The sequence below is a fragment of the Sturnira hondurensis genome, unplaced genomic scaffold (assembly GCF_014824575.4).
Source record: "Sturnira hondurensis isolate 20B ecotype Veracruz unplaced genomic scaffold, ASM1482457v3 Scaffold0002638, whole genome shotgun sequence".
Lineage (NCBI taxonomy): Eukaryota > Metazoa > Chordata > Mammalia > Chiroptera > Phyllostomidae > Sturnira > Sturnira hondurensis.
Genome location: NW_028075269.1, coordinates 13,006,283 through 13,030,206, shown reverse-complemented (window position 1 = coordinate 13,030,206; position 23,924 = coordinate 13,006,283). Strand labels below are relative to the sequence as shown.

Sequence of the window (23,924 nt, the reverse complement as noted above, 5' to 3'; positions counted from 1 at the left end):
AATCTTTGTTTCAATACCCCACGTGACCTAGATGCAGTGATCTCATCAAAACAGACCCTTGGGCAGGTATTGCTTCCTGTCCCCACTTGCCACTGCCATCGGCCCCTGCTGGCCATGGGCTGCGACGTCAATGTGACAGAGGGGAGCTCTGTGAAGGCACAGACCGCTGTGGCCTTGTTAGGAGCATCTCCGTACAGAGAAATAACTCTGGTAATCAGTGCACACGTAAGTTTCCACAAAGTGGAATACAGTAGGTTTATCTTTTATTCTATTGTTGCTTGAATAAGAACAAAATAAAAAACAGGAAGACGTCTTGGCGAATCAGTCACGGGGTTCCTCCAAGTCTGTGTTGGTGTTCTCTCGCCTCTGCTGGGATAGGCCTTTGATGGCGTCTATCTCCGTGGGAGTGAACTTGGGGGTGAGCATCACAGCGTCGTAATCAAACTCGTCATCAAGATGGAAGGGCTGAACTTCATCCCCGAGAGTCTACGAAAGGTAACAAGGGAGGGAAGTCATTCACCATCATTGTATATGAAGATGAAGTTGAAAACATAAATTCTCTATTCATATTTCATTAAACTTTTTTTAGACTTTAGCTCTCGGCTGATTAAGCTCTTTTTAAGTAAAGGAATAAAATCAGTTATTTGACTTGACCGAATCGAAGCACCTTAATGGGACCATTTGCACCACCTGACGCTAAACGAATGTCATTAACTAACTCTGCCCGTGGCAAGAATCGGAAAGACTCTCGTCCACACATTCATAACACTTCTACCACTTGCAGTATCAGGGTTGGGGGCACATGGAAAAACTAACAGTCACATTAAAGTGTGAAAAATATATCTTAAGATTTTGATCAACCTTGAATATACTTTCACCATTTACTATAAAAGACAGATCAATAACACAATTTTCAAGGTTAAAAATACTCTACACTTAATACATTGCTCCTTCAGATAATATCTATAATTCCTGGGCCAATAACAGTAGCAATTAAACACATAATATCACCTTAAAGAGTCTAGGTTCCCTTGTACTACCAAGAATACTTGAAATATTACAGAATTTATAAGTCAGAGAGATGTGACTGCAAAGAGATGTAATAATCTTGTATCTATTTATTCACAATCTGTGTTTTAAAGACTTCCTAAAAGAACGTAGATTTTAAAAAGCTTATTTTTCCAATAAACAAAAAGAGAACGAATGCTTTAAGTCTCATCATATCATTCCTTAAAAGGCCTCTCAAAAAGCACATGGTGTGTGATACAACAAAATCATCCAGGACCTCAGCATATACCCTGCCCGAGACGACACAAATAGGAAGGAAGGGAAGCAAGATCCGGATCCAAACTGATCTGCTTCAGATAAAGCTTCATCTTCTCACCAAAACACCAGCAAAAATCAACCTCGAAGCGTTCACTAAGCCAAGTCATAGCTGTTTGGGAGAAAGGACCTTTTCTACATAAGCTAAATACACCCCATAGCATATCATTTAAAAAGTACTCAAGGCTCCACATAACACCATGACTGTCTGTATAAAAGAGAAGCTGGGCACAGGCAGCAAGTCACCACAAAGCAACAATGGGGTGAAGTTGCTGAGAACAGATCAAACGAGGAAACACACAGTCAATCAAGGACACAACATGTTCATTTCCCGAACCTATGCGTCCCAGCAGTCTCCCACTCTGCCCAGCGATACGCACTGAGGCGGGCAAGGCTAAGGGACCCCGACAGGAGAAGTCCCATCTTTACCGGTGCAGCCAGTCTAACGGGATCCTCGCTGCCCTTTGACACCTGGTTAAAGGACAAGCACCCGCACGTCTGCCAAGGTGCAGGCCTCCCATACTCACACGTGCCCACTGCAAGGACTTTAAGTCCACCCCGACACACCTAAAACCTGCTCAGACTTTTACCAGCCACCCTCGCTAGATGAAGCCTCGTTGTTTCCTGGAAGAGGTGATATCTAAGCAGAATCTTAAATGGTAACACTAATTAACAAGGTTGAGGGAAGAAGAGATTTGCAGACAAGGCCAGTTCTCATGAGCAGGCCAAAAGAAACGAGATGCTTTATTTCCCACGTGTGGCTCTGAGTAATGCCGCGCTGCTGGGGCATCAGGTGCAAGGTGCAGAGTGGCAGAGAGGGACGAAGGTGGCTTCAGGTCGTGACACATGTCATACGCTGCTTGTCCTGGAGATGATGAACGTCACTGAAAGATACTTTGAAAGTGGGATAGACTCTTGGTCACCTTATGCATTTCGGATAAATTTCTTCATTCAAAGTTTACCTGAGCACCTCCAATGAGACAGGTGCTAGAGAGACAGACCTGTACAAAACAGAGAGACACCCCACCCTCTTGGAGATCACATCTAGACAGGACGCTCTGAAGATTAACCAGAGGACAGCGCTGGAGACAGGATACTAGTCAGGAGTGTGCAGAAACAGTCCAGGTGAGAGGGTACCGAGAACGGGGCTCTGTTAGAAGAGACTCGAAAACATTAGAGAGTAAAACTGGTAGCACTTGATGACTGATCTGGACATGGGCAAGGGACGATCCGTAGGTTCCTACCAGGATCCAGATAGAAATGTCAACAGGCAGTCAGACATGTAAACCTGAAGCTCTGAAGAAAGCCTGAATGAAGCCAGAGAGACAGACTCGGTGACAGGAGCATTAAAGGTCATTTTATGGATGAGAATGGGTCCCAGCGAGACAGTGGGAAGGGCCTGAGGCTCAGCAGGCACCCCTGAGGAGCAGCTCCCCCGGGGTGGCTGGAGGAACAAGGCAGGGGCCGGACAGTCAGAGAGACACACAGAGGCTGGGGGCGCAGTGACGGGAGACCACTGTGGTTGGAGCCTAGGACATTTCTCAGTATACTGAGAGGGAGTAAGGGGAAAAAAGAAGCAGATTAGTAGAGTTGAGTCTAATGGTTTCCCAAGTCTCCATGAAAAGAAAGGCAAAAGAAAAAGAGACAAAAGCCAAAGAAGGGTCCAAAGTAAAGTTGTTTTGTTTTGTTTTAAGCATCAGAGAGACTTGAACACATTCAGATGTTGAGCAAAATGAACCAACAGAGAAGACAAGAATGACCCGACCCTAACCATTTGATTATCCTAGGAAACCGCCCCCTGCAGGTGGTGAGGCTCTTTGTTTATTTATTTGTTCCTTCGACGTTCACTGCATGTCTACGACCCCCGCAGCACTGAACTCGGCACGAGTTCTGACGTTCTGCATTTTCATTAAGTTAGCTTGTGACGACTTGCATGAATGAGTGAGTGTAGAGACTCCCTAAAGGGGAACATACGTAATTCAAATGAAACTAGATACTCACTGCAACTCAGAAGATGCCACTGTGACCCTAGAAAGACCGGTTTTAAAACACAGTAATGGAGCGATTCCACATATGTATTCAGCCCCTGGCTGGCTACCGTGGCACACTTGGGGAATTCCCTCCTTTGAAGGTAGGTTCACTTCAGGGTCCTGAGCTAAAAGACTCCGGGTTTTTACATTACAAACTCAAATTCTGACTGATTTCAAAGGGAAGAATTTGTGCAAAGGAGCATCAAATCCCCCACTATTAAACAGAAAACAACTGCGAATTAAGTTATTAACTGTTATTTTTGCCTAAGGAGCTGAGAGAAATACGTGGATTTCAGGTGTCTAATTTCAAATCTAATTGAAACCTTTTTGTAGCCTCTCGGAGAGTAGAATGTGTACAACGGCAGAAAACTGCTAGTTTTTTTAAAATTGCTCATGTGACTTTTCTGAGAGGAACTGCTACAAGAGGAGCCATTTCCATTCACAGTACCACGTAGGCCAATTAAAGAAAACAGAACTAATGCTCAAATCAATAGGAGCAGCATTTAGCCACAGGCTCTCTTGCTAAGCAATATGGTCAATAAACTGTCTACATAGGTGAAAAATTTTGAAGTCCCAAATGAACTGGAAAAACAGAAGAACCATCATGGACATACTACAATTTCTTCTGATGTCATCTATGGGTTGAGGGTGGGGAGGGGGAACTCACAATTTTTCATCTTCCTAATGTGCATTATTTTCATTAAAATAGATTAACTACCCTGGTCAGTGTGGCTCAGTGTTTGGAGCATCGTCCTGTGCACCAAAAGGTTGCCAGTTCAGTCCCTGGTGGGGGCACATATGGGAGTCAATCAATGAATGTTTCTCTCTCACATCTATGTTCCTCTCCCCCGCCCCACCTTTTCTTCCTTCCTCTCTCACTTAAAATCAGTAAGTATATCCTTGGGTGAGGACAAAAACAAATTTTTTTTAAATAGATTAACTCAGGAAAGCAGTTACTCACAAATATAAAGTAGAAGTTTCTCAGAAAATGCACATGTATATAACCAATGATAAATAAAAAAAAATTATTATCCCAGTGCATATCGGGAAGTCAAGGCTTCATTTTTCTCTTTATCCTCCCTCACCCAAGGGCATGCTCACTGATTTTAGAAAGAGTGGAAGGGAGGTAGAAAGAGGAGAGAAACATCAATGTGGAAGAGAAATATCAATCAGCTGCCTCTCTTAGATGCCTTGGTCTGGGACCAAACCCAAAACCTAGGCATGTGCCCTGACCTGGAAGCAAACCTGTGACCCTTTGGTTTACAGGCGATGCCCCAACCAACTGAGCCACACTGGCCAGGGCAAGGCATGGGTCCTTATCAGGCAATACAGGAAGTCAGGATATCCAAGATACATTTTCATCTTTGGAGACTGAAATCACAGAAAACAACTATCTGTAACTCTAACCCTTGGTCAGCCCTTCCAGGACATATTTTCTGAAAATTGATGCTGATATTCCTTCCCGGGCATTGAGTGCTTTAAAATAAGATTAGTACTATTAAGCTATGGCAGAGTTGGTACAGTGCCACGTTTCCAGACAGTTCTGAAAAGTCTGTCTAACAGTGGTTAGGAATAAAATTCCAAACAAAGACATTACTCTGCCTATTCAAAAACAGCAAAAGTTGCCCTGGCTGGTGTAGCTCAGTGGACTGAGTGCCAGCCTGCAAACCAAAGCGTCGCCAGTTCAATTCCCAGTCAGGGCACATGCCTGGGTTGCAGGCCAGGTACCCAGTAGGGGGCACATGGGAGGAGGCAACTGCACATTGATGTTTCTCTCCCTCTTTCTCCCTCCCTTCCTGTCTCTAAAAATAAATAAACAAAATCTAAAAAAAAAAAAGTAAAAATTATTCATCTATGTCTCATGAATTTGCTAACACACAAAAAAACATTTCTATCATTTTGATTCTAACACTTAAAAACGTTCACATTTTCTGGGAAGAAATTTATATTCCTTTTGAAGATTCAATCATATACAGGGTTTTAAATTGCATGTTACTGGCTATTTGATAGTTTCCAGATATCATTCAGATTTTTTTAACCCATCAAGTAAAACCACTTCATAAAAATGTTCTATAATGGCTCAAGTTGCCACGACCACTAATTGGTCAAATAATTTGTATACTCACAACGGAAGTCAAGAACAAAAGTTTTTGAGAGAAATCAATTCCTGCTATAAATAACCTCGCAACTGTAGTTTCTTACTACTCAAAAAAGCATTCCACAATTCAACTGTAGTTTCTTACTACTCAAAAAAGCATTCCACAATTCAAAAAGCATGCTGAAAAGCGGCTGTCCCTGCAGTTTACCTGGTTACCGGTTTAGGGGTGTAACATACACCTACAAGCATCCTGGACACATATTTGTGGTATCGGTGAGCACAGTTTTATGATAAAGGGGTAACTTAAGATTGAAATGTGTGGGTTGCTTTTGACTCAACGACTGCTTCCAGAACAAGTGACAAGACTAGGGCAGACTGGTAACTGAGTAATTAAATAATCGAGAAACTTCCTAAGGGCTTTATTAGGAAGCAACAGTAAAGAGCCCCTAACACCCTCTGCGCCTGCAGGACCCCCTTAGAGTACACAGGGTACAAAGGTCACATCCAGCACCACCAGCAGCCTCAGCTGGTGCATGTTTGTCAAGTATGTGCAGAAGAGTTGGAAACGATGGCGAAAGACGACTTCCAAGGTGTGCATTTGGGAGAGAAAACGCAGCAGAGATTCTGTTCTACCCGCTGGTGAAGCCAACGGCTGGATGACATCCCCAGCCTCCCTTGTGCATGCAACTGAGTGGCTGCCAGTGGAACGTGAGCAGCACTAGAGTCCTGAGTCCTAAGCCCTTGGGACACGGGCCACCCCATGCTCTCATCCCCTGCCCCTCCAGGTGGGACGGCGACCAGACCTGCAACGTGCACCTGAGGATGACGCCCTAGACAGAGTGGAGTCCCAGAGAAGGAACCTTGATGAGCCGGCCCCGAGCCACTGGCTAGTGCTAAAGACCCTCCATAGGCTGTTGCATGAAATAAATAAACTTCTTTCTCTTCCAGCCACTGAATTACTGTAGCAGACTGGCTTTTCTTTAACTACTGCAAGATGTTTATAGGACCTTAGAAACAATAACAGAGAGGGAAATGGCTGGTTCAGACAAAACAAGATAAGAAACCTGCCTGTCCTGTCTGGCACACTATCCCCAGGTAGCACTGGCCTGTGGCGTGGCACACATCATGAAACAAAAATAGTTCCCACATACAAACATAATTGCTCTGTGTTTAAAAAGAAACATATGCATTAGAGATAGATGACAGTGAGGGGACCCAATTAATAAATTCTAAATTCTCCCAAATCTGAGAAAAAGACAAAAGCACACAGGTCTAGTAGCATTTCTATGAAAGGACAAGTTACGAAGCCAGGCGGTTCTGAGACAGACCACACTCCCCGTGGAGTACCTCGCCCCCGTGCTTGTCCACGCCTCCCACCGTGGGCCTCGGCTGGACTCCAGGCGTCAGGGGCTGGGCCATGGAGGGAACATGCGAAGGAACACGGGTGCTTACGTCCCGCTCCACTTCTCCGGGCAGCAGCAGCAAATCTGTTGGATACAAAATATTTCACTTGATCCTTTCACTGAGTTCGTATTTGATCTAAATCATCTTAAAGCCTATCACAGTCAAAAGAATAAAGCCCATATGCCCAAAAAGAGTAAGTCCGTCTCGCAATGCCTGTCCTCCTCTGGGAACCTGACCCAAGGGACTCCCCTCTCTAGAAATCAGAAGGCCTCAGTGCATCTATCTTTATCTCACTGTTGCAAAGTTACCTTCTATCTGAAAGGTCCGGGAGAAATATAGTCTGGGAGTAACTTGTTCATGCCTCTCACCTCTCAAACCAATTTCTACCACTACAGGCAAATAAAGCAAGGAGATGCTATTTTTTTCCTCATGTTCCTGGGGGGTGAAGAGAAAGGAAATGGAGTGTTGATTTCATCCCACAATGATATGGCAATATTTCAAAAAAAACATATTAAAAAACCATGATGCCTGAAGGAAAGAACTTTAACTTTCAGCAGAAAAATGAGCTACTCTGTCATATTCAGAATGCACGGTCTCATTTCCAACACCTGCAAACAACAAAAGCGTGCTTCCGGCTTGCTTGGCACAATCACAAGAGTTCGCTAGACAGTCTTGGTTCTCTGACAGCCACCCCATTGTAAGGGGTGTGCTCCCTTGCTTTGCACAGGTGACAGTCCATGGCAGCACCACAGACAACCAATGCTCTTCCACAGCTTTCTTTGAGGAGGACAGAAAACGAAGAGAAGCACACCGGGTTTCCTCCTTCCTCTAAGTTTTCACGGGACCAGAAGGGCCGCTGGAGCTAGCCGGTAACTTCCAGCTGGCCCGGGACGATGCTGCCTGCTACTCCGCCATGATCTAATGAAGAAGCTATGCTCTCGGAGGATGTGATTAACCACCAAGAGGCAAGCCTTGGCTGTTGCGAGTGGCAGCTTATGTAGGGAGACGACAGAGCACCATTCAATATTCAAAAACTGAAACTTATTTGAAATACATCTCCCACTACACTGTGATATCATGTTGACAAAAAAAGTCATTAAAAATTCTTAAGGCTCCAGCGACAAAAGCCCAGAAGCTGAGCGTGTGGATAGGGGAGAGGGATGGTGAAAAAGGTAATTGTACTATGACTAATTATTGAAACCATAAAATAGGACCTAATTAACTAGCAGAAATAAAAACAATAATAATAGTCAACTCTTATGAGCTGACATACTATCTGCAGTATTAACTCAGCTAACCCAACAGCTCTCTTTTTTCCCCGTCTTACAGGCAACGAGCTATGGCATTGAGAGTAACCTCATTCAAGTGCCACAGCTAGAAAGTGCCAGAACCGGGCGGTCTGTCTGCAAAGCCCATGATGGCATGTTACAAACTTCTTTTAAATAAGCATTTTCATTGAAAATATTATTTAAACCTATCAGATGATACATCCAAACTCAGGGCCAAGAAATGTCACTACGATAGCACATCAGCATGGTAGGCTGTGTTAAGGGCACTTAAACATGTCATTCCCAGAGAAAATATTTTTAAATTCAGTAAGATTGGTGGAAAGACTGACTTTCTAATATACCTATTTATAAGTTCAAAGCCAAACTTGGTGCAACCTAACTGCCCAGGACTGGTGCCAGCCTGGTTAGGGGCCTGCCAACAACAAAGGCAAAAGGAGAAAGGTCCAGCATCTCAATGTAAAAGCCGATACCTAACAGACCCACTGATTGATTGCCAGTGCAAGCATGAGTCCGCGTGTCAGACAAAAATCAATTCTGCCTTCAAAGGCATTTAAAATCTGATGGACAGTACTACGCACCAAGGAGGACAACTCTGCGATTCCTTTGCTAAACCTCCTCACCCCTCTAATAGTCTGCAAAGAATGTTTTTCTTTCATAAAAATTCTATTGCCATGGGAACAGTTCCTTCAGACTCAGAATCCTCCACACTTCTCCTGCCATTTGCTTCCGCGGTGTAAAAGCAAAATGCTCAAACGCACGCTCTCGGTGCCTAACCCAGCATCTTATATGTAGGATATTCCCAACAAATACTTGGAGACAGGAAATGAGTTCCCTGTACCACAACTTTTAAACTGAACAGCAAGTATCAACAGTCTATCTTACTCTCAAAAACTAAACTTTGCAACAGGGATAAGATCTCCGCACAAAAATGTCAGAGAATAATCAGAACAAAACTGAACAGCCTTAACTCTAAAGAGGACAGATTCATAAAAAGAGTAAAACCAGAAAGTAGGAGAGTAGTCTAGTAAGACAGTTAAGAAGAAAGCTAGCACATCTTTTAGCCATTTTATAATCCTGGGTGGGTGATTTACACACGCCTGTCCTCTCGGGAGAGGAAATGACGGCACTCATTAATGGTGGGGAGTGGAATTTCTGAAGTCCCGAAAACTTTCTAAAACTGAACAGCTTTAAGAAACTTAGTCTTATCTTGACTTGTTTCTGAAACTACCACGGGCCTGTTTTCCTCTTACCTAAATGCCACTATTTTGGTTGATGTGCCTTGTGAAGTCAGGCAACTCTCCAAAAATAAGTCTTAACGTTAAACAGCAAGACTGACTGAACACATTTCAATCTCTTCTTTCTCAATTACATGATAAGAATGTTTAATATTTACAAACTATGTGTTCATGCCATTTGTCTTTCTGTATTTAGTCGATACACAGCAAGCCAAAAGCTATCATCACAATCTCCCACGGCATTAAAAAGTAAGCAGTACAAAGAAAAGAATACCAAGGCACAGTGAAATTACTAAAAATACAAAAACAAAAAAATCATAATAGCAGCCAAATGAGAGAGAGAAAAAGCGCACACTGTCTGCAAAGGAACAACAATCAGATTGACAGTGTTCAATAATAAAGACCAGAAAAGAGTAGAGTGACATCTTTAAAATGCTGAAAGAAAAATATCTCAAACCTATAATTCTCTGCCCAGCAAAGATATGGGGATGTGAAATAATAACACAAAAGAGGCAAGAGAAAAAGTACCTATAGAAGTGGCAGGACAAGCAGAAACAAGAGAGTAAGAGAATAGATTTAAAGCCAAATGTAACAGCAACTACATTAAATGTAAATGGACTAAACAGTCCCAGTAAAAGACAAAGTTTCAGAAAATACGTGTGTGTATGTGTACAGAGGCATATGCATCAATGATAGGCAGTGTTCAAGAGACACATTGACGTAAACCTTGGAAAAAACAAACCAGGAATAAATGACAGTGGAAACGCAGAAGAAGAACGGGAACCGCTACCCGAGGAGAAGGTGAGGAAGATGAGGGAAGAAGGATGAGGTTGGCACCTGACAGTGATAATAAATCATATCCCCATCCCTCCAAGTACAAAAATAGAAAATAAATAAATCAGGAGTCACAGAGATGAGGAGCAGAATATGAACTTCATAACAGATGGAGCTGAACTTAAAAATGGAGCTCTTCCTGCAGTCACGACTGGGCTGCTTATTGGCCAAGCTTTGCTCCCAAGTCTAGACCTCGAGCTACCCCCGCTTAGAGAAATTCTGCACAGCTAACATACATGCAGCCATGTACAAGGCGAACCACTTCACATCCGCAGAGCTCTTAGAGCAGGGCTCCAGGGTAACACCCCCAGACTTCTGTCTAGGGATGGTTCTCAGACTCGACGGCACGTTAAAATCATCCAGGGAGCTGTAAAAACGGACGATGCACAAGGCACAGCCCAATCCACTGAAAAAGAATCTCCAGGTATTGATATTTTTGTAAAGCTCCTTAAGTGACTCCAACTGGTCTTGGAGGTTAAAACCTAGTGCATATGACAGGCTGGGCCCCACCTAAAGTGTGTCCATTATAAGAAAGGCGACATCAACACAGGAGAGAGCATCTACCTCCCAAACAGCATGCACCCAAAAGAGGAGATGAAAGGACTGACCCACACACACATGCTTTCCTGGTCCAATCTCTCCAATTAGGCAAAGACTTCCTTTTCTCTTGGGAAAAAATAGGTGTAGGAATTGAGAAAGGGGAGAATTATCCTCCCAGTTCTGTTCTCCTCTCAGGAATAAAGTGGAAGCTTCCTCCTGGAACCACAGGGCCTGGGCAGCAGGCTTGTCCTTGTAGGTGACATGGTTTTCGAGCTAGACCTCAATGGACACGTTTGCACACTTAAAAAATGGAGGAACGAGGATAGGGGAACATTCAGAAGCAAGGATTTTTTCCTCCTCGTGTTTTTAGTGATCTTCAAAGCAATGAAAGAATGATTCTAATAGTACTAAGTGTAAAAGAAATGAAATGCCTAAACTACTACGTTGGCTGAGCTCTGTCCCCTCCTAGCTCAGGCCCTTCACACACGCTGTCCCTCGTGCTGCTCCTGCACTCTCCTACCCACCCCCCAGCCTCACTCCACCCCCTCATCCAGGTAAAGTACTGACTCTTTAGATCGCAGCTCTCAGGGTGTTTTCTCTGATCCCACGGACAAATTTAAGGTCCCCTGCCAGATGCATATTCTCCTGAGATCTAGAACAGCTTGTAATGCATTTGTGATGATCTGGTCAGTGTTTGGTTCTCCCAACAAACTACAAATCTCATGAGAACAGGAACCAGATCTGTTTTATTCTTTATTATATTCCAGGAACCAATCACAGTTGCTAATATTTGTTGAATAAGAGTTCCAGGTCAGTGATAAGCTACATAAAGCTGCTTCAGGTTACAGATAAGGAAAGAATTTTTTAAAAATAAGAGACAGATGACTGGTGCCTTTATTAGAACTGGGCATACCAGAGAGCTAGAAAACGAAAATCAAATAAGACTGCCGATCTTTGAGCAGGAATGAGTTGCCTATACTCGCCCAACACCATCAACCACAGAATAAATACAATAACTGGCTAAGAGGGCAGTGTAAGACACTATACGACAAGGCACCCCCCCAAAACAGACTTATCTTCTGGTGGGCAGGCCCCTTGAAGTACAGGCTTCCCCAGTAGGTGGAGGTGAAACAAAAAACAGCAGAAGCACTAGAAGGCATCAAAATCAACAAGTTCAAAACCTGTTTTGAACAGTGGAAAAAACACCTCGATAGGTGTATTGCAACAAGTAGAGAGTACTTTAAAGGTGACCGAAGTTTAAACATGTAAGAGTAAATAACAATTTTTTATAATAAATTCTGCGTTTTTCTGGGTCCCCACTCATAATGCTCAGAACGAGACCTCGAAAAGTCTCTTCAGCCAGTTGCACTCAGCCAGCGAACAGGGTGGGCCAACTGAGGGGGAAACAAACAAAGATGGCCCAAAGAGTCCTCCTACTCCAGCGGCCTCAGCACAACTAATACCTATTCCGAATTATAATATCGCTGGACAACAGCTGGGGTAGGGAGGCAATTACCCTGGTGGTTAATCACCTTATTTCAAATTCAAAGGAAGAAAAAGTGGTTGATGTGAAATAAGCACTGGGCCCCCAACTTTGTGGCAACGACGCCTGCGCGACCGCACTGCCCTGAGCTGGACTCTCTGAGCAGCTGTGTCCACCTGCGCCGCCAGAGGATAAGCCAAATACGGGGAAGGAATCGTGTGCCTGGGTCTTGAAGAATATTTATGAAAGCAAATAAGGTGAGCAAATGAGGTCAGTGGTAGAAAAACAATGTGCACCTCATTTCCTTAGGCAAATCTGTTGCTTAAACAACAGCGACAGAATCTAATCAGTAAACCTCTCGGCTGCCAAAATTACACAAGCAACTTGCCTATTTCAAACACGTTTCCCATCTGACGTAAATATCTGCCTTCTGCTCACACTCCTGAAGTGTAATACAAATTGGGACCAAACTAAAATTCACCTTGGCACAAACTACTTTTCTTCCTCCTTTTACTTGACCCAGACCGCTTTGTGAAAACTGTGAACCCTGGCCGTCTTTTTGGTAACAGGGACAGATTGATGCGGCCAGGTGCTTTTCAGCCTCGGCTTTTCACATTACGTGGCCTGTGGGAAGGCGCTGACCAGTTCACTCCCGCCCCCTGAGACCTGGTTCAGGCCTCCACTACCTGCTGTGCACGGATGCAAGACAGCCTGTGACTTGGTTTCTGGGGAGGAAAGTGCTAGTGAGATGTTTTTATGAAAATTTTAAACTAAAGGAATAGATCTGATTTTAAAAATACTTGAAAGTGTGTTTAAGGAAAAACAATGGAAAAACGTAAAAGGTCTAATTTAAGAGATGGCTATCATGAAAATCACATTCATGGGCTAAGCAGATTTGTATCAGGATGCAGACCTTATCACCAGCAGGAAGCAATAAGACAAAACCACAGGGAAAAAATGCCCGACCCACGTATTTTTGTGCCCTTTCATAAAACTAATCTTATATTGCAAATGCACTACATGCAAACCAGAACTCCTTGTCTCAAGTATCATCCACAGAGCAACTCTGCCTGGGGTAGTGACTCAAAGCACAGATCGCTAAATGCCGCCAGAGATCTTCTCCCCTGGGCACAGGACACAGGAAGTTCATTTTTAACCAACCCCCCTCCCCAAGTCAGCCAAAACCCGAAAACCGCGTGCTTGCTCTACAAACGTGGCCCTTGGTAAGTCCTTAGCTATCCCTTCTAATCCAATCAGAGCCCAGGAGCTGCTCTCACACAGAAATTCAGAGCAATCCAGGGTGTTAAAGTTAAGAGAACCTCTCCTGGGGCTATGTGATTCCTTTGGATCTCTGATCTCACTTGAACCAAGTAAGTACAGGAAAAAATCTCCAAAGTCTGCTGGTTAATAGAGTGCTCGATAAACAACCCCTTCAGTAGAATAGTGTGATATCTGGACACAAAGTGCAAATGTCAGTTGCTTCCGGTCAGCAGAGGGCCCCGGTTCAGGCAACCAGAGAAGCCAGGGCAGGGGTTTGAACGACTAATTTACCAAGAGCCACCCCCTCAAACAAACAGCCCCTCGGACTCCTGTCTGATTATAAACAAGCCCCCATAGGATAACAATGACCTAATTCAGGTTCATGCCTAGACACTGTAAGCAACAGTTAAATGCCAACCACCAGACCCCCGTGGAAACTACCCCTTCCCTAACAGTTTTCTGTTTTCCCTAACAGAAAACTCTAATTAAATTAGGAAGTAACTAATTTAATTAGAGTTTTCGAAGCTAAGTAACTCTAATTTTGAGCATATTTCAAAGGTTCTTTGAGCAAAAAAAGATACTTATACTCACAGAAATGTTCACCAGCAAAGGAAAAAGGCCTCGTTACATAAACATCAACGATATAGCAGCAAGCCTCTCCCAGCCCCGGCCGCAGGGGGGGAAATGCCCCAGAAGAAATACTTACAATACACCTTTAGTCATAAGTGTTTGGTTTACATATTTAATAATTATAAAAGCAAAGATTTGGATTTTATTTTGTTTATGATCAATTCTGATATTGCTATGATTTTTATGATTCATTGATGTTTTACATATCATTCCAAAATAATCTCAATTTACATCATCGTGCTTCTAAGAAATTGGGTTTAACTTAAATGACTTTGCTTGAAACAATTATGCGAATATCAAGCGTATGATACATCCGTGCAGGGGAGGTTAACGTACCTAGAAATCTTTACTTCCTTTTTTAACACTTAAGACGTTACAACTTTCAATAGGCTTTGACCTTTCAGCTGAAATCCGTGTTATTGAAAAAGAAATTGCAGAACTCCAGTGTCCCCTGTCTCAGGGAAGATGGACGTAGGGTTGCCAGGAAAAAAAAATGTGTAAAGCTGCCTGAAGTCTTATTTGTAGAAAGAGGTCAAGCAGAGTAGAGAGGACACAGAGAAGGCATACCCTTACTCGTCTGGGGCTCAACGTCTCCATCCTCATCCAAATCTTCTACTGCTAGGAAATTATCTACCTAGGAAAAGATTCATATTATTTTTATGCATATTTGACCTAAAAAATGCAATTAAGAATCAATGAATCCACTTCTACAACACTCAAGTGAGCAACTGAATTCCATTTTCTCATTAACTTTTTAGTCCTAGCTGAAGGTCTTTGTGTTCACATCGCTTTCCCAGAGACTCTGAAAGAAGCAGTCAATTTGGAAGTTGGCCTGGATTTTGTAGGCACCATAGTAAGATCTTTATACTGAAAAGGAAAAAAAACCATCTGGGGAGTTTTTGAAAAGGGACTTTGTTCCAGATTCCATCCCAGAATAGAAAAAACCACCAAGACAGTCCTCGAAACAGTGTCTCTGCTGGTTGTTGTTGTTACTGTTGTTGCTGTTGCTGTTGTTGTGTTACTACTTTTGATTCTCAAGCAAAGAATGGTGGTGGGTCTGGCTACTCCCCTAACAGCATGCTTTCACTCTAAAGAGCCAGAAGGAAAAGGAAACTGAAAGCAGGAGAGCCCTGACCAGCGTGGCTCAGTGGGTTGGGCACAGTCCTGCAAAGCAAGGGGTCACTGGCTCAATCACATTCCCAGTCAGAGCACATGACTGGGTTGTGGGTTCGGTCCCCAGTCAGAGCACATAGGAGAAGCAACCGGTTGATGTCGCCCTCTATTTCTCCCTCCTTTCCCCTCTCTCTAAAGATAAATAAATAAAATATTTTTTAAAAAAGAAAGAAAGCAGGACAGAAAGTTTCGTTCAAAACAAAATCATCCCAACCCAGGTAAGGCACAAGAAAGGTGAGCAGGGTCAGAAACCAAGTGCTCTCTTTTGAACAAATAAAACTGAAAATTACTTCAAAGGCAAAAAGCAGAGCAAATGACCTTTACAGACACGAGAGCAACATTTCAGCGAAAAACTATTCCACCTGGAATGCTGCTTTCCACCGCAAGACGACAATGAGACATTTCAGATTAACAAAATGGTAACATTTCAGACAGGAATTAACTCATCTCAGGTGAATATCAAAGAGTGTAAATAAGAAAATGATTTCACCACTGGCTCCAAGGAGACCTAGGGAAGTAAAAGCATAATGTCAAAATGCCTTTTATGCTTATGACCTAAAATATCTGCATAACAAAGTACCTTAAAATTGCAAATTTAGATCTCATCATTGGAATTCAAAAGACAGCCTGGGTCTTTCTTCCTTCACTCTATTCACCAGGCCACAGCTCTTACACAGGAATTAAAAAGGATAGCTTCCAGTGTTCCTAGGCACAAAACTGCAGGTATTTCCTGGCATCCAAGTGACAGCAAAAACCCACCTTCCGTACGCCAGTTTCAGCGCCGAAATGTGAGGCTCTGTTACTTCTCTTAATGGTATACGCCGGGGACGAGATTCAGGTTTCTCGGGTTTCTGTCAGAGCGCCCCTTCGTTTATTAAGCTTTGAGGAAAAAAGATCTGGAACCCAGCCAACTGCGGCTAGTTTAATATAACCAAACAGCAATTAAAAAAAAAAAAACAGTTTAAGGACAAAATATGCTGAATCCTCCAACTTCTATGAGACAGCAAATGAGTCCTGTGGGATTTTTTTTGTTCTTATGGTTTTTGCCATGGGAAAAAAACATTAAATCAAACCTTACCTTCACCTTTCCAGCCCAATTCAGATCACCTTGAAAGGAGCTGCCAGCCCTCTGGCCGTCATCCAGCGCTATCTGAAACACAGAGTGTGGGCTTTCTGATGGGAAAACGAGATAACTGGAAGGAGAAGGAGCTGATCTCGCAGCCCCTCAGACAATAAAACTCCCCTTCCCGTTTTCGCTAACTAGCTGTGCGTGGTGAGCCAGATTCACTGAATCAGAGCAGGGAACAGGGGACAGGTGTCCAGGGCTCTGACTTGTACTTCTGTCCTCTTGACTCACCCAGAGTGTCACCCAAGGAGAGTATTTAACCTGACTTCTCCCACGAGGAAAACAGAAATGCCCCACCTATTACCCCACCTCCCAGCCCATCCCGATGAAACTTTGGAGGGCAAATCTGAGATGGCTAACACAACGTTTTCAAATTCTTAGGAGACAATGCCACTGAACGATTCTTTGCCTCTGACATGCCCGTCAAAGACTCAGTAGATAATATAATTCCCATTGCTGAAGGTTGCCAGGAGACGGTGCATCCGCCAGGGTTTGTCCCATAACTGCCTCTGTGCGTAGCCTCTGCGACGTATAAACACATTTCCAGTGCAGGGATTCTGGTTCCCTCGTATACAAACCACATTCCCAAACACAGTTCCGTCCACCATATCGTAAGAAAAACACAATGAAGTAGAAACCAGAAACCCCAATGGCTTAAAAAATAGAACATTTTCCATGACTATATCTACTGCCTCATCTTGATTTACATGCAAAACCTGGAAAACCTACAAAAAATGTGTTTTGTGGTTTACGAAGGAAAAATACAGAAAATATTGCTGTTCTATTTAATGAAGAAAATCAATTGTGTGTAGTTTATTTCAACCTAAATAAAATGTGAATTTTGTTTTAAAAATAATAATAAGGCCCTGGCTGGTGTAGCTGAGTGGATTGAGCACCTATTGACCTATGAACCCAAAGGTCATCAGTTCGATTCCCAGACAGGGCACATGCCTGGGTTGTGGGCCAGGTCCCCACTCAGGGGCATGTGAGAGGCAAGTAATCAATGTTTCTCTCATACAATTTCTTCCCCTCTCTTTCCCCTCCCTTCCTGTCTCTAAAAATAAATAAACAAAATCTTTAATAAAATAAAAAAATAATAATAAGTAGAATAACGTTCACTTAGATTCCTTAACAGTTAAAAACCATACTTAAGGAGACTATGACTACAGTCTATTTAGTCTTAAGGGCCAGGGAGACAGCATATAATATTTATTAACCAAATCCTGGAAAAAAACAAGATAATGAGCTTCCCCTTCAAGTTTCAAAGAGATGCACCCTCAGCAGGTAAAAATACCTCCCATTTTACACAGAAAACTTAAAAAGGAGTTCTTTCATCCTATAGTTCTTTTCATTAAATAGAAGACAACCAAAAATGTATAAATAATCTCAAGGAAAATCGGTGGACAGCAGATTCTTAGGAGGTTTTTAACACAAACTGGGGATAACCAAGTCACCACCCGAACATTCGCTGCTCAGAGCATGAAATGTAATGATGGTTTTCAATAAAGCATCGCGGCAGTGCCCCGTCTAGGACCTGGAGTCTCAGCCACTGATTCAACAGCAGCCCAGGGTCCCCTCGGGTACCTTTTTTTTATTCAGAAAGACTGTTCTTTTCTCAGACTGTTTCTGAAAGTGTGCTATGGTAGTACCTGCTCCTCTTCCAAGCACTGTGATGAAGTGTGAAGAGAGACAGCTTTATTTCCAAGGCAGTGACTGTTGGGTTCATTTCCACGAGAATGCTGTGTCGACGTAGGTATGTTTTTTGAAGAATTAGTTCCGGTTGTGCCTCTCTTGGTTACATTACCCTCTGCAAAGACAAGTGACATGACGTCAGGAAACATCCACCGCATCCTGTCGTGTTTGCTCCGGAGTGCTGTCAGCTGCGTGGCGGCAAAGCCAGTGAGATCTGTGTTGTCCCAGTGATCCCAGCCTGGTGCCACTCGGGTCAGAATCCCTGGTTTGCTTCTCAATGTCCATCTCTGGTAGAACTAAAACTTGTAGGGGTGTCTAAAGGACATGAACACCGACACGCTGTTGGGGAGCAGGGGTAAGGTGACCCAGTCTACAATTACGAACTCAAGAAGCCAGAGAGGGCAAACACAAATATGGAATTTATCACTTTCTCTGTAAAGGGGTTATATTAGGAAAAAGCACAAGCTCAGGCCAGCTCTCTGCAGTATCACCTGCACCAGCACCCATGACTCCTAACCAGCTACCACTGGGACAGGCGGCCCCTGCCTTTGGCCTGAACAAATCCTTAGAAACTCCAGGTGAAGAACTAGCCTTGGCTGTAGTGGGTGCTATGAGTGCTGAGCCAGCAAGGCCACAGAGGGTTGCTGGGAATGCAGTGACAGGAGGGTCTGGCGAGACCAGTAGGGAGTGGGGCAGAAACCCAGTGAGCCAATACCTCTCCCCACCCACAAGGCAGGGGCTTGTAGGCACTGCCCTGGGCAGCCCAGGACTGGAACTCGAGCTGGGGTTCCATAGGCTCCAATGCCCCGGGCCAACGGTAAGCAAAGCCCAGGGGCCTGTGAGAACTGAGTGTGTTACCCCAGCGGCTGAGCAGCTCGTGACCGCCTGCGCAGAGCCTGCGTGGGCTGTGGGAGCCGGACGCCCCACCTTGGGCCAAGGTGCACGTGCCCCCGTGCGAGGCTGGGAAACTTCTGCCCCCTTCCGCAAAACAGTGGCCAGAAGAGGGTGGCCAACAACTGCAAACATGGTGGACGTTAGCATGCAATGGTCGAAAAACTGGACACTCTGTCATGCAAGAGTTTCTAGGCCGGGCCTTTAAAAACAGAACGCACAGGGAAACACGCACTCTCTTCTCTCTCCTTGCTAGGGCCCCAGCAGGCCCAAGGTCATGGACTGGTGGGTCCTAGAGGCCATGCGTCCAGGAGCATTCTAGGCCCCCCGCCCACACAGGTGCACACAGACTGGTGAGAGGTCCCTGGGGCCAAACCGTGACTGGGAATCGGCCTAGCAGCCTGGATGAGCATGCTACAGACACACGTGTTTCCCAAAGGACAGTACTTTTAAGTGGGAAAAGAGATTTCAGGTGTTTCCTGAAACAGGTCTGGCCGGACAGAGAGTGGCAGGGTTATTTGCCTTTGGGTGTTTTAAAGGGAGTGGGGCTCTGAGGCAGAAACCTGCCTTTATTCCAAAACTGTATGGTCTTTAAACAAACAGCTCCTTTCCTTTCCCACCAAACTTGTGATTGCAGAGTTTTGCCCACAGGCAGCGAGCAGCAGATGCCCCACGAGGCTGTTCCAGAACAAGAACCCTGCCCGCTGCCACAGTAACCAGCAGACGAAAGATCAGAGAAGTGAGGAGGAAACAGTCTCAGACCTATCCTCCCGGACTTCTTCCTGTTTCACAGCGACAAAGATGTCCTAAGTCTCTCCTAGGGCAAAGATAAGCAGTGGTGGACAGGTGGAGCAAGACAGGCCTGAAAATACTTGGAAACAGGAGATGTATCTGAGAAACGAAAGGTTCCCCTAACCTCACGGAAGCTAGAAGCAAGACTTCCTGTGGCCACCTGCCATTCTCCAGTGCTCTTTTCTAGTAAGAGGTGTGATTGTTTCCGTTCTCCCTGCTTATCCTTTCAGTCCTGAACAACCTGAATTCAGTATTTACTGAGAATACTATGTACCCAGCACAGCACTGTAATAGTCTATTGACTTAAATACTTGAAAAGCATGTAGCCAAGTGGATTTTCCATAAGGACAAGTTCTGTTTGTTCTCCTATCACACAATGCACTCCTCCACCATTGCTGAGAAAATGACCAGGTTACCTGACAGATAACCAGATGAAACTCCTTCGAAAGAAAGAGCAAAATACAATGAAGTCCCTGCCTCTGATGCTGCTGTTGAACGACTGGGTGGGGACTCAGATCTAATAAAAATTTCTTGCTCACACTTTTAAAATGTCTTCCTTTTGGAGACACAGACCTCTCGCTCTAAAAGGGGGTGCCACAGTGAAGGGCAGATTCCTCACTGGACAGAGCACAGTGCGTAGTCACGCCCAGACCTGTAACTTCTTTAGTGAAAGGTGTTTAAACCAGCCCTGCCCACTGTTCTTGTATTTCTAGGTTAACACACCTTGGAGATGCCAGAAGTAATGTCCCTCGAAGGCACAACCACCCTCAAGAGAGCACGTAACCTTAACTGTCCTGTGACCCAGTCCCTGCCTTGCTTTCTCTCACCTTCCTGTCATATTAACCTTAAGTTTCCTCGCTTCCAAATGCATAAAAGAAATCGCAAACGGTTATATTCCTATTCTCCTGAGCATTTGAGATCTTGTGTTGTGGCAGGTGTCATCAGTTTGGCTCAGATAAATTCTTACGAGAATTCTGTACAAGTTTGGATGTTCTTAGGCCAACAACCAGAAGGTTCTGGGGAGAAAATAAGAAAACTTGTTCTCTCTGTGATTAAACCTAACGTTTCAGTCTCCTTCCTAAACCTCACATGAATATAAACCATATCACTCTAAAGGCCCAGAGTGCTTCTTACAAGGCTTTTTATCATTTTCATTGAAAACAACAACAAAGAATAATTCTGTTGGCAGAATGAGATAGGAAAGAAGTTCTTTTTCAATATGACAATGTCGAAATGAATCCGAAGGGGCTCAAGCCTGATTGGAGGGCCGGGCGCTGCCCCCGAGAGTCAGCCCCGCGTCCTGGTGGCAGTCCCGATGTGCCACCCAAGTGTGCGGCTCGTCTTCCGTTTCTGCTTTTCACCAGGCCACTTCCACTCTTTTATCTTGTCCCTAATGTTTCCTGCCTTGAAATACATGTCAAACATAATACATCTTAAAAATCTAACAGCAATATTTCAGAGAACAAATAGGTTATTGAGACCTGAAAGAGCATTTCTTTGAATATTTCTAGTCAAAACTTCAAGACAGATAAAACAAAGGCTTTTTTCCTAAAGGTTTTTTTTTAAAGGCTTCATTATTCCAAAGTAATGGGATTTCAATTTTTTTTTTTTAGATCCGACAGACAAGCTTCCAACAGACCTCCCTTACAAGGCTACCAGCTATACCTACAATGTCTAACTTCAGGTCAAAAAGGTTACTCTCCTTGAAAAGGAAGAAACTACCGATGTTTTGACAAATCAGATATCAATCGTATATTGATTATATAGCCTCCAGATGAAAGTGATCGCTTTTGGGAAAGTCTGTTTTGAAAGAAACTTTTTGAAAATTCCAATTCACCCACACATAAGCCAAGCTAGTGTCCCCGTGCTGAGCAGCATCGCCATCCTCGTGGGACAGTTTCCACCGATCATCAGCACCGTCGTCAGAATTCACGGCCAAATCCCTGTCAGCCACCTCGGAGGGTCCGTTCTTCTGCCCCACGGTCAAAAGCAATATAAATCAAGAGCATGTTCTCAGTTGCAAAGTGATATTGACTATGTTGCCGGAAGGAACAAAAAATTCACGGGGGGAAATTCTGTGCAGCACTGGGCAGCTGCAAAAAGCCTTCTGCAAAGAGAGCAGGGGATAAGCAATCGCGTTCTAACAAGGTTGGGGACTTTGAAAGTCACAGGGTTGTATTCACATTACACTCCTGGCCGAGAGCGCTGCTTCTCTGGACAATAGTACCTGCTCTTCATTTGTCCACCCCAACGACTTCGCTCAGCTGCTTCTTGATCACATGCTAGTTGGTATCTGGCCTCCCCTGGAGCGACAGTCATTAGGATTAAATAAGCAATTTAAAAACCAATCAATCATAAGTCGGAATAAATCCAAAGAAGCTAGAATGAGCACACAAATGTTTTGTCTAAATTCCCTTTGTAGTGCTCTGAATTCCAACTGTTCTATGTTCTTCACTGAGAGGGCACAGGGAGGAGAGGATTGCCTCAGCCTGGCCCCTCAGGAATAATTGCGCTTTCCCCGAGGCTGGGTGATAATTGACTCATTATTCACAGGCATGGCTCTCACGCTGCCGAGACACAAATGCACAACCGAGGTCCAGAAAAACGTGTGTCAAATGCCTGAGATGAGGGACACAATGGCAGTAAGGTGACATTTTTAAATATCCATGGTTAGGCACTTACAGAGAAAAAATGTGGAGTATAATGTTGCTGAAAGTTTATATTCCAGAAGAAAATCTGAGTGGCAGTTGAGTTAGGCACTCATTCAATCCGAAAGGTATATCCCGGGCATCAACTACGTGCAGGGTGAAAAAGATGGGTAAGAACCAGTCCTGCCCTTCCAGAAACTACAAATAAGAAGTGAAGCCACGTATGCAAACCACCAGAACAGACCACGGCTGTGGCAGATGATAGAAGAAGGGTTGGTGTCAAACTCATTCTCACCAGGGGCCACATTAGCCTCGTGGTTGCCTTCAAAGGGCCGAATATAATTTTAGGACTGTCGAAATGTAACTGCTCCTTAACAGTTAAGCGCGAGCTCGGCGCTGCTTCCGGGTAGAAACACGGTGCAGGGCTGGATAAAACAAGGTGGAGGGCCGGATCTGGCCCGCGGGTGTGTGTTTGCCACCTGTGCTGTAAAGAAAGTACCAAGTCAGAGAATGGTGGTGTAAAGTCAGAATCGGTTTGGGAAATCACAAAAGGCGTCTGAGCTGGGCTTTCAGACATGACTGGGCACGTTCAGGGTGGTATGGCCCTAGACTGAGCTGGGCTCTCAAACACAGCTCCGGTTTCAACACGTGAAGATGGTGAGGAGTTCTCCCACGGGGGGGAACTTGCATGAGCAAAGCCCCCTCCCCACTGTGGGAAAGCACAGAGCCCAAGGGAGAAGCACCAGGTTTGCCAGGAAGCCAGGAGTTACATTTAGTGACACGGGGCAGGACTGAAACTGAAGGATCCGACGAAAACTCTGGCTTTACTTGGGAGTCACAGAGCTGTTCTCTAGGATGAAGAGGACACAATGGGGCAGAGTGGTTCAGACACTGCAGGGAGGAAGTACAGAAACTATCGTAGCAGTCGGGGTGAGAAGTGAAGGGAGCCTCAGCAGTGGATTTAAGATAAAACAGCTCACAAAGGGAGTTTTTTTCACATTCCTGAAACAGAAATGAAGACATTATTGCCAGGTGGTTATGCTCCCCGCCTCTGGATACCTCTGAATTAACATTAGCCTTTTCTTGCCACTGTGCTCTGTGCTATTCTCCTGGCTTAATTCAGCATGCCTTAGGTAACTTTCTGTTCCCTTCACAATCTCTGCGATGGTGGAAGTAGGTAATATGGTATGTTTGCAACCTGTCAAATGGGTTACAGTTGGGTGCAAACAGGCCACACATATCACCCCGTAAGATAAGCTCCTTCTCTACGGATTCAGTCGAAGCCTCAGAAGGGAGGTGGCCCAGGGTGGGAGCAGGTGGAGCAAGTTCCAGCTCAGCTCCCCTTGGCCCCCCAACACCTGACAAGAGTGGCAGGGGCTGGTGACACTGTCTACGGAAGGTGAGACTTTGCGGCATCCACAACGTTCGTGTCTTTCTGTACCATAGTCCTTATCTACTTAACACCTGCACAAATGA

At 44.4% G+C, this 23,924-nt stretch overlaps 1 protein-coding gene across 4 annotated transcripts in view; it reads right to left on the bottom strand.

The window, feature by feature from the left end:
* Window positions 1-246: 246 nt before the first annotated feature.
* IFTAP (intraflagellar transport associated protein) overlaps window positions 247-23,924 on the bottom strand; it is a 58,531-nt gene continuing 34,853 nt past the window's right edge. For 2 of the 4 annotated variants that reach the window (XM_037040531.1, XM_037040530.1), the window contains 5 exons: window positions 18,075-18,232; window positions 16,378-16,449; window positions 14,694-14,760; window positions 6,799-6,938; window positions 247-486 (listed from right to left, as the gene is read on the bottom strand). In XM_037040531.1, the coding sequence (XP_036896426.1) occupies window positions 322-486; window positions 6,799-6,938; window positions 14,694-14,760; window positions 16,378-16,449; window positions 18,075-18,232 (602 nt within the window). In that variant the 3' untranslated portion in view covers window positions 247-321. The remainder of the gene's footprint in view (window positions 487-6,798; window positions 6,939-14,693; window positions 14,761-16,377; window positions 16,450-18,074; window positions 18,233-23,924) is intronic. The other 2 variants (XM_037040532.1, XM_037040533.1) reach the window with 2 other exon arrangements.